General features: G+C 40.0%; 1 protein-coding gene across 3 annotated transcripts in view; it reads left to right on the top strand.

Moving 5' to 3' along the window:
- Vps13c (vacuolar protein sorting 13 homolog C) overlaps positions 1-11,314 on the top strand; it is a 159,208-nt gene that overhangs the window by 3,950 nt on the left and 143,944 nt on the right. For all 3 annotated transcript variants that reach the window (XM_013346382.2, XM_005347681.3, XM_013346383.2), the window contains exons 2-3: positions 8,377-8,420; positions 10,640-10,682. In XM_013346382.2, the coding sequence (XP_013201836.1) occupies positions 8,377-8,420; positions 10,640-10,682 (87 nt within the window). The remainder of the gene's footprint in view (positions 1-8,376; positions 8,421-10,639; positions 10,683-11,314) is intronic.

Here is an 11,314-nt window from a genome sequence, read left to right as displayed (position 1 = left end):
TTAGTGGGAGCCTAGGCAGTTTGGATGCTCAACTTGCTAGACCTGGATGAAGGTGGGGGTTCCTTGGGCATTGCTTTTAAATTGAAGAAGCAAGGCCCGCCAGCCAAGTCAGTGGGAAGGGCGCTTGCTGCCAAGCCCGAGTACCAGAGTTCAATCCCTAGGATGCACATGGTAGAAGGAGAGAACCGACGCCTACATGTTCTCCTCTGACCTCCACAATGGCGTGTGCCCCAATATAGAAATAATTGTAACGATTTTTAACTGAAGAAACAAAACCAATAATTATAATAATGATCTCTCAGGGGGCCCAAAGGTTCTCAACGTTGTGGCTGTCTTTTGGAATTTATTCTTTAAAGATAAATGCCTAACAGTTCCTAAATGTTTTTGAAAGTGGTTTATGCAAAATACCTTTCAATAACTTGCTGCTGTAGAAACAGGCCTCAGTTATCCACTAGCTATAGGATTCAGGAGAAGAACATTTTAACTCTCTAAGCGTCAGTTTTCTAGATTGTAAAGAGAACACACCACTCAGTGTCTGTGGTAGAATTCTAAGGGAAGTCTTTTGTAACTGTTAGTGATGGGTGCTAATGGTGGGTGGGACAGCCTGCTGTTGCATTTTCTGAAACATGTTTTGTCTAACATAATACATCTGCTAACATCATACATGCATGTCAATGTCTTTTATCCCTCCCCTTCTTAAAAAGCAAGGGAACTTTTTGCATTGGATTGATACTTGCCAGGGCTCGCGTTTTCGGTAGCAGTACGTAGGGCAGCCTTCAAAGGCTCAGAGTGCCTGGTGGGCAGGTGCTGCCAGATGAGAATGTTTATCTGGGCTTTTGATCCCCACAAACTGGTACCAGCAGATAAATTACACAGCCCTTAGCTGTTTGAGAGGTATCCAGGATTTAATTGCTTTAGAGTAACATGTTTCTAAAACGGTGTGTCGAAATGTCAGATCTTTTGCAATTTAAGTCCTGTTCTTGCTATGTAGGATCTGCCAATTTGATTTTTTCCAAGACCAGGAAGAGCCTCCATTTCAGATTCTGTGGCTCTCACTTCCTTTAAATCAGTGGACCACCCCAGACATGGGTGTAGGATGACAGGGGTGGCTGTTTTGCCCAGGAACAGGAACCAGGATGTAGTGCACTCAAAGTTCACAACTCTGCAAGCCAGGCTCTGGGGAGCGGTTTCAGGTCCTGTCCTTCACCCTGGAGCCTTTCTTTCCCTGCCAGCCCACGGTTATGGGTGGGGTTTCTATTCTCAGTACTGGGAGCTAGAATTCTTGTAGATGCTGAACTTTGTTTTTCAGAATTTGGGATATTTGTGAGTGTATAACATTATTTCTTGGTGACACCCAAGTTAGCATAAATTCCGTTTCACTCCCTATACATACCATGCAGTAGCCTCCAGTTATTTCCAGCATGCCGTGCTTGGCAGTAGTGTGCCATGCAAGATTGGGTGTGGTAGTTTTCTATCTGTGGTAGCAAGTCAGCGCCCAAAGGTTTGCATTTTGGAGCCCTTTAAACTTTAGGTTTGTGATGCTTAGCTTGTCTTGCTGGCAGAAAGCAGCACATGGAGAGAGAGTGAGTGCTGGGGCACACACCAAGGATGAGGGAACTGGATGGGAAGTTCACCTTCACTGGGACTTTTTGGCAGGTCACGAATGGGAAGGAAGCCATTTGTTTCTTCTGTACAATAATGAGGCGACGTTTTTGGCTGTAAGCACCTGTGGATTGAGCAAGGCTGGAACAGCCCAAATCGCCTGGAGGTACATGCTGCTGCGCTGTCTGCAGCCAGTGTGAGGCACGCTGGCCCAGTGCACAGCTCTGCCTTTCCTTCTTCCTGGTGGTGAAGGACCAGTCCTGGAAGACACAGGAAAGAAATCACATCTACTGCAGGGCGGCCCAGCAGGTAGCTACAGGGCAGCGGAGAATGACAGAAAAAGCAAGTGTTTGATTTATTTTTACTTTCTTTAGCCTCATTATATAAAACACTGTACTGTCTAAGTACTTCTAAACCCATTGAAGGAGTGTTTTTTTTTTCTTTAAGGAATTTTACTTTAGCCGGGCGATGGTGGCGCACACCTTTAATCCCAGCACTCGGGAGGCAGAGGCAGGCGGATCTCTGTGAGTTCGAGACCAGCCTGGTCTACAGAGCTAGTTCCAGGACAGGCTCCAAAGCCACAGAGAAACCCTGTCTCGAAAAAAAAAAAAATAATTTTACTTTATTTTGTGTTTTGCCTGCATTTACGTGTATGCACCATGTTATTGCAGTGCCCATGGAAGCTAGAAGTGAGTGCCTTGACTTTCTGAAACTGGAGTTAGGGATGGTTGTGAGCTACCATGTGGGTCCTGGGAACTGAACTTGGGTCCCCAACCACTGAGACATCATGTCCCTAGCCCCAGAGGAAGGTTTTTTCCTCATTTTCTTGAAAAGCTAAATTGGGTACACCTTTCCGTGTATTTAAATAGCATTGCCATTAGTTAAAATCCACTCCTTTTCTAGAAATAGAGCTGAAAGTTGGTGCTTTGAAACTATTGCTAGGAAGCTGTGCCGAGTGCCTTGGGTCTCAGGCTCTGTGTGGTGTTTGAAAGGAGAAAGTCTTGGTGATGTCACAGCTTTCTGTTTTTCTCTGCCAAGACTTCTTGTTTCATCAGGAAACTGGAAAGGAAGAGTCAGTTACTTCCTTTCTCTGCACAGCAATCCACCAGCTGAAACAGTCTGGGTTGGTTCAATTTGGAGTCAGATAGTTCGATTCATTTGGAACGAATTGGTTCAATATTTTCTTCGGTGTCTGTGAAAACATGAGTCATTAAAATAAATTGATTCATGCTTTTGCAGACTGCTTAGTGGTTGAGCACATTTCCTTGGGAGATGAGCGTCAGTAAACATTTGATCCAAGCGCTGTAGATACATCAATCTCCAAGAGCCACGTAGCACTCAGGCCATGTGGCTAGATTGGGGCTGGTATTTTTATTTCTTGCCATTTTTGTTGTTGTTGTGTCATAGTTTGGACGAATCTTCATGTTTTATATTAAGAACTGACCAGGGAGTCAGGAGACACAGGCTCTATTCTTAGTACAGTGGCACAGTTGCTTTACAGCCTTGGAGAAACCACCCTGCTCAAACACTGGCTCCTTTATGTGCTCATGTGAAGAGGGGAAGGAGGAGATCTGCACGTCCTGGAGTGGTATCCATAGAACTCTCATTTAGCCTCAAGAAACCTTCTATTTCTCTTCCTTGATATGTACCACCTGCCTCTTGTCCAGGAGGCTGTGAGGATCCAGTAATGTAACAATCTAAATATAGATTTTGAAGTATCACTTGATGGCCTCATTGTAGTTGCTTCTGCCCTGTAATTACGTGCATTCTAAGGCGATTAAGCCACTGTTAATTCAGTACCAGTGACGAGAGACACCGGTAAGGAGTTCATAATTGTTTTGGGGACTTTTGTAAACTTAAGTGTTAAATACTGTAAGGGATCCACAGCCCAACCCTCTAAAAAAAGGAGAGACAGTTTCTGGTTGAAAGTGATACCAACACTATTTTTCTTTCTGTTTGTTTCTTGAGACAGTCTTATGTAGCTCAGGCCAGTCTCAAACACTCTATGAGGCCAAGGATCATCTAGGACTTTTGGTGCCCCTGCCTTTGTTCAGTATCTGGTGTTACCACACGAGATCTGCGTGTGCTGCTTGAGATAGAACCAGAACTGGGTGCATGCTAGGCAAGCACTCTGCTTATTAATCGAGATACATTCCCCAGCCCTTTATGTTTCATAGTCATGTAGTCCAGCTCTCCTTGAGCTCATAGTGTAGCTCAGGCTAGCTTTGGTGTCCTGATCCTCTTGCTCTGCCTCTTGAATGCTGGGAGAATAGGCATGTGTCACCAGGCCCAGAGCAATGCTGTGTTTCCCATGTTTACTTTATAGATGACTACATGTATGAAAGCTATCCTTGGACTTAGAACTTGGGCAAGCATATTTCATGTTAGAGTTCCATTTGATTAAAAAAAAAACAAATTGAGGGGTTGCGTGTATGTATGTGCATTGTGTGTGTGCCTAATACCTGCAGAAACCAGGAGGCCAGAAGAGGGCATTGGGTCCCTCTGGGGTTGGAATTATAGGTGACTGTGAGCTGCCCAGTGTAAGTGCTGGATACTGAACTTGGGTCCTCTGCAAGACCAACAAGTACTCTTAACCACTCAGCCATCTTTCCAGCCCCTGTTTCTTTCATTCATTACATTAACTTGGTCCTTTCTTCTAATTTAATATCTTTCTTTTTTTTTTTTTAAAAGATGGTGTTACTTGCTGGTTTAATGGACTTGCTTTCATTTTTATCTTTAATTCATTAATGAAGATTATTTTGCACATTCTGATTTGGTTTACCATTTTAAATTGCCCTTCAGCCTTGGCTCTGAAGCTTCCTGTGTAACTCTTGGAGGTGTGAACTCATCCAAAATGCCTGGAGTCTTTTAGTGAGCACTGAGTGGAGTTTCCTTCAAAGCTGGACTCCTGCACTCCACTCCTTACCCAGATCCTTCAGTCCACACCACAGAGCTCCTAACCTGTCTTTCTCCTGGGTGTCTGTGGACTTGAGGTTAAGTGCCACCTGGCAGTGTGCTTGGCCTTCGTGTTTTCCTTGTGGGCAGAGTGTAGTCTGTCTACCCCCATTGTTCAGCCTCCTGACCGCATTTCTTTTCTTTGTTTTTAAGATAAGACACAGTTATTTGTATTTGCTTTTTTTTTTCCCCTAGAAACTTTCTATGGCCTCTGAGTGATCTTATCTCTGGTGATCTAGCTGAACAGGGAAGTCACTTCAGTGTGTTTGAAATTACTGTATTACTGTTTCTGGAAGGAAAGCGGCATCTTTTTTTTTTTTGAATTTTTTTTTCTGGTGCTCAGTTCAGTGTGAAGTGATTGATTTTTAGGTGGGATGTGTTTCAGTCTTACAAATTATATAAGTGGAAGTTTCTGCATACTTGGGCAATGGGATGGAACATGTACCTGCAGAACAGCGTGCACTGTGTTGGCTAGTTGGCTGGGGCTTCCCCTTGCCAGGGAACTGGCTAAGGGCTGAGGGATGGATGCTCTTTCCCCCATTCACTGGGATGCTGCCGATCTGCAGACTGCTCATTTTCCTCCCTCTCTTACTACTGGACTAGTGGCTCCTCCTTTAGTGCAAATAGCTACCGAATGATACTGTTTGTATCTTGTATCCAGGAAGTATGAGCAAACCTAGCCAATTCTTTGTTAGTTTTATGTGTCTGAAAGTAAAGTAGATGTAAAGTGTGAAAAAATTAATATACAAATGTTGAGACAAATTGAACTTAGAGTTTACTTTTGCTTTATTTTTTGTTTCCTTATTTCTCCTATTTTGTGTCATGATTTTACTTAAAAGTAACCTGGTAATCATAAAAATTGGAAAATACAGAAAGTAGTTAATAAAAAGTTATCCTTTGTGTAACTGGAGGTTTCTCTCATGCCTTCCAGTTCCCTAATAACCATTCTGAGGCTTAAAATTATTTACATACTGTTTAGCATTAGCTAAAGCTTATTGTTAACTAGCTCTCGCAATTTAACTTAACCCATTTTATTATTCTCCATTTGACCATGAGGCTTGTGGCTTGTTACCTCACAGCTAGCTTCTCTGGCTACTGTTGGCATCTCTCAGACTCTACCTTCTTGTTCTCTTTATCTTTGCTTGAATTTCCTGCCTGTCTCTATTCTGCCCTGCCATAGGTCATAGCAGCTTTTTTTTAAATAACTAATGGTAATAAAACATATTCACAGCATACAGAAGGGCATCCCACTTTTCTGTTTAATTAAAAAGGAAGGTTTTTAACTTTAACATTGTAAAATTACATATAATAAAACAGTTTTCAAGCAAGGATTATAGTTATAATATTTAGTCTATTTGTATTTAGATAAAATTAAAAATACTATATTTTTGTGAGCTTAAAGTTTTATATTTATCTTTTATCATAACTACAGAAAACTATAGCTATCTAGTCTTCAACTCCATCAAAGATCCCAGAAGGATATAATATTACCTAAGTAAACAGGAAGTGCATTGTAAGGAACTTCCAAAACTCTAGAAATGACAGAGACATCTGGCTGCCTGGACAGTCACTCATAGTTTTTCTCTAAAGTCAATGCATCCATCTTCAGCCTACAGGCCCATAGTGTCTGGCAGACTTTTCATTGAAGCAGGAAATTTGAAAGACTGTCCCACCTATATTGGCAGTTTGTCAGTCATTTTCCTCTGTGTCCTTCAGAGTGTCTGGCAGTTTCTTCTGTGAAGCAGGAACCCTGAAGGACCCACCCCACCTTGTTTTGACAAAGTTTAGTGGTCATTTTCCTGTGGGTCCTGCATGTTCAGTTTATACAGCATACAACCAAGCCATTCAGGCAAGAGCAGTTTTTTTGTCCAAAGGGCTAGCTTTGCCACATCAAAAGCAAACTCCATAAGGAAATTCTTCAATGCCCATCATCCTCTTGAAATTATTGGTGCTGCCAGGAGCAGATGTGTCTCACTATTGAGAAAAGTCTAAGTTCTTAAAATATTTTAAATGCCATATTCTGTAGGTCTTTGAAGTGTTTGAAGATTACCTATTCATCTGAAATATATCTCATATCTCATGCATATATAGAAAACCTAACTAATATGATTATAAGTTTGACTATTATAGATGACTATTAATTTGTATTTTTTGACTATACATTACATTTTAAAATGAGATGCATAAACATAATACCTTAAACAAGAGTAGAAATAGACACATAACAAAATTGACTTTAAATTTTTATTAATAATCCAAAACCCATACCAGTATAAAGTATTTTGAGATTAACAGTTATTTTTGGATTAAAGTAGATTGAATAATCTACCTATTTTTCATCATTTCTATATCATATTCCCTTTTTTCTTTAGAAAGAGATTGACTATAACCACTGATCATTTATAACCAGCCATCTTTAAATGAAAGCAAACATTTATAAATAATATTTTGGGCATTTGGGTCTAGTTTTGTTTATACTGCTGATTGGGGGTGCTGGTAATATGGGGATCCTGAGAAAATTTAGAGTTATGGTTAAATCTTGGCTGCAGTAGTCTGTGAGGCCGCATCATCTCAGCCAGTTGTCTTGAAGCTGCTCTAGATATTGGATCACCTGGGCTATCGTTCCCATGGAGACCTCTCGGGGTCTTGCTGGATCAAACCATATTATCTTGGAAGGAATTCACAGCTTCTTATCTTCTGTGGAAACAACTTCTGTGGACCCTCTTTTCCAAAGCAACATAATCTTAGACCCAGATTTTGAAGTCTTTGTGTTGGTTTAGCTTAGCAGCTCCCACAATCAAATGTCTCTCTGCAGTTAGCACCTGCTTGGCCTCTCATACGATCTGTAACTGATCTTCCAGGGGATTTGGCACCCTCTTCAGGCCTCCATAGTCACATCATGTGGTGCACAGGCAAGCATGAAGGCAAAACACCTGGATACATTAATTAAAAAAGGATTCCTTCAAGTGCTGAATACTCTTCTAGGGGTGCCCCATGATTTTTATGTTTGGTAGTGATGACATCCTTTCAATTCTGACTCCAAAATTAGTCTTTACTGTGATGGCCCCTGATTGACACTGAAATTGCCTTATTTCAGGTATATATGTATGTATCTCTGTGTGTATGTATGTATGTATGATTTGAGGGAGAGGCTTACTCTGCATGTAGTACAGGGTGGCTTAGGGTCCACTGTCTAGTCCACACTGGCCTCAGACTAATAACTGTCCTTGAGCCTTAGCCTCCCAAGTGCTGAGGTCACAGGCATATACCACCATACCAGGCTGTTCCTGGTTTTAGTTTCCTTCCAGCTGTATTATAGAGACTGCCTGACAGCAGAACTCATTGTCTCCTCTCTAAGTACAAGGCTGTAGTATTTCCTGTCCATTCCTGGGTGGGGGCGGCTTCCCTGCGTCTCTGCCTTTCTTGTAACTTTCAACAATTGTTTTAGAAAAAGTGAAATATTTCTTATACATGGGAAGCACATATCAGTCATGGAAGTGGCATTATGGTGTCATGGCTTATGTTTGTTTAGTTTCTGTTTGTTGGTGTTTTGCATACACACATACATAGTTTTAAAAAATTATATCAGTCTGGGTGGTATGTAGCCTTTTATTGAATACCGTTCCTAAAACATTTTCCCATGTCCTCCATTGTTTTGTTCCATTATGCAGATGCGTTCCAGCCTCTGCCTCCTGCTGGACCTTGAATCCGCACATTCTTTCATCTGTGTTCTTAACTCCGGCTTTGCATCCTTGGTGTTTGGTAGATTGACATGTTATACTGTATTAATGTTGTATTTCTTGTCTTTTCCTTTTACAGGTAATGTGGCTTTAGATAATCTGCAGATAAAAGAAAATGCTCTGGTAAGGGTTATTATTTTTAAATTACGTGTAATAACTCAGTTAGTTTGACAGGCTCTTAGAAATGTTTGGTTACTAGGCATCTGTACTAGGTACCAGATAAAGTATCTGAGCCACACCAAGCTGGGTTCCTTATTTAACTATTTGCCCTTGGAAATTGTGTATTAAAGATTTACAATTTTCCTCCAATGATCAAAATAGTACTTTTTATTTTTTTGCAAAATGTAGTTCTTCCTGTGACTTAATTTGATTGTATAGCTTTTAGTCTTTTCCTTCCTTCCTTCCTTCCTTCCTTCCTTCCTTCCTTCCTTCCTTCCTTCCTTCCTTCCTTCCTTCCTTCCTTCCTTCCTTCCTTCCTTCCTTCCTTCCTTCCGTTTGCAAAATGGAGTTCATTTCATGACCTAATTTGATTGTTATAGCTTTGCTGTCTCCATTTGTCTTAAATATTTTTCTTCACATTATCCTTATACATTTTCTAGGCAAATTAGGACTTGATGCTAACCAGTGATCTAGATGGTGTGGAGGTACCGCAGTGATAGGCTAGCCTGGGAGCACTGAGGTAATAGAAAAGTACTGACACTTAGCTGTAGTGAGGAATTTGCATCATTTGTTATTGAGCTACAAGCAAAGCAGCATTCACCCTCTTCACCCAATGGGTTTACGTTTAACTTGTGCAAAACTGAAGTCTATGGTGTTATTTAAGAATGTGTATTGACCACATTTCAGATTTCCTGCATGTGTGTTTGCCTGTGTGCATGCATACATGCTTCTTTTTCTTCTTTGAGATAGGGTCTTGCGTAGCCAAGACTCACCTTGAATTCCTGAGCTTCCTGCCTCCGTTTTTCAAATGCCAAGATCACAAGCATGTGCTAGATGTTCTTATTTCTTGGTTTCAGTGTCTTCTTATGCTTGAGCACTCGGTCAGTAGCAGAGCCTTGGCTTCAGGGCCTGTCAAGATGAGAAAGAGAGCCTGGCACACTGGAAAAACTCAGAGTACTTAGCTGTCCTTCCCTGACTTTACGTGGCATGCCACCATTTTTAACATTTTATTTAAAAATTTAGAATTTAATGATTCTGTTGATAGGGGTTAGAGTCAAATTTATTTTTTTCTCAATTTATAAGATTTTGTAGGAAATAACTATAAATACAACCATGGGCACAGTACTCATTAACATTCCCAGAAGACAGATTGAGCTGTCAGCTGATTTTTTATGGTTAAAATTAAAATAATAAGTTGCTTCATAATTCATAGACTTCATTAGTTAAAATTAGGCCCCTTTCATAATTTAACCAACTCAGTTTTGTTGATGGTTTTTCTTTATGGTTTTGTGGGTTGAACCTATGTCTTCTGTGTGCCAGACAGGTGCTGTTACACTGTGCTGTGTCCCTAGCCTGAAGTTTTACTTGGAAATGGGAACTTTATTTATTGTTAAAATTATTCCAAGTGAATAAAAAATGAGCACAAGACAGCGCTTATGAAGTGACTTATGTTGAATATATCTTTCTAGACCCCTGGAGAACAGAGTCACTGCTTTTTCCAATTCTTTTGTCAAAGGTACTGTGTTCAGTTCCTCTGCACCTAGGTGCTTGTGGAATTGTATGCTCATGAAAATGGATTCTTCCTTAGCTGTAGCGTGTAGTATTGTAGTTCAGTGTTCAGATATCCACAGCATTCCTATGTGTTAGGTAATAACTAGCAGGAAGTCTGTACTGACTGATTAAAGTCTAGTAATTCTGAAGATTTTTCATCGTTATGAATGAGAGTTATAGCTTAGCAACCAGGAGTCCAGATGAGGCTAAAGTTAGTATTGTTTGGCGTGTATAATTTATCTAAGAGAAATGATAGCTTGGTAGATAGTACGTTAGCACCTTCCTTTTCGGGGGGGGGGTTGTTTACTTACTTGCTAAATGTATTATCTGAGAGAATTATTTAGTGATTGTTTTTAGCTGACTTAAGTGCACGGACCCTATTCTTTCCCACTTTTTGCATTTCAGGTAAAAGTGTCTATCTGTTTCATTTTTACAAATAACCTGCTTATGCAATCACTTTCCTTATGAACGCCCTTCTGTTGATAATTTTGCTTCTCTGTGACTTCCTTATGTAAAACCACCATTTAAGGAAGAATGTATAGCCATGAGTTACTCAACTGTGTCATTGATGTACAGAAGTGATTTGGGGTTGCCTAGAGAAGTCCTTTAATGTTTTTTTCTTTCTTCTGAAGAGTGAATTGGATGTTCCTTTCAAAGTCAAGGCTGGCCAAATTGGTAAGTACTTCACCCTTCATTGAGTTACTTAGTCCGTTATAGTTTTTACTTTACCTGTGCTGTTAAACTTGACAATTCATCTTTGCTTTATCAAAAGTGTGGGAAGTTTTTGGTTTAATTATTTTCAGAAATAATTAATTTCAAAATTCTAAACTAATGTATACCATATATAATACCTACTTTTTAATAAATACTTTTTAAAGGACAAAGAGATAGAATGTTACTTTCTAAAACAGAAGGGCATTTTGAAATGTGGTCATGACTTCCAGTCTTTGACTTTACTACACAAAACATCTCTGTTTTCAAAGCTGATAACCCAATTTCCTGTTTATTTTCTTTATATATGTGAAAGTCATACAATTTAAAAACTCTGTTAAATAGACTTTAAATGAAGTTCATTTCCCTCCTTCCACTCATCGTCACTTGATGTATTATGCAGCAATGTAGTATGGCGGATGTGCTTTGGTAAGTACAAAGTCTCCTTATCTGTCATCTGTAACTCAGCAAATGTGACTGCTGAAGAAAATTTTCAATAGAAAATTTAATCTACAAAGTTCTCTCAAATAGTCCATGTGACCTGATTTTAACTTAAGGAAACAAAATTGTCTATCTGAATCTATCAGGTACAATCT

This window comes from Microtus ochrogaster, chromosome 5 (genome assembly GCF_000317375.1).
Source record: "Microtus ochrogaster isolate Prairie Vole_2 chromosome 5, MicOch1.0, whole genome shotgun sequence".
Classification (NCBI taxonomy): Eukaryota; Metazoa; Chordata; class Mammalia; order Rodentia; family Cricetidae; genus Microtus; species Microtus ochrogaster.
This window is presented reverse-complemented; position numbering and strand designations above follow the sequence as displayed.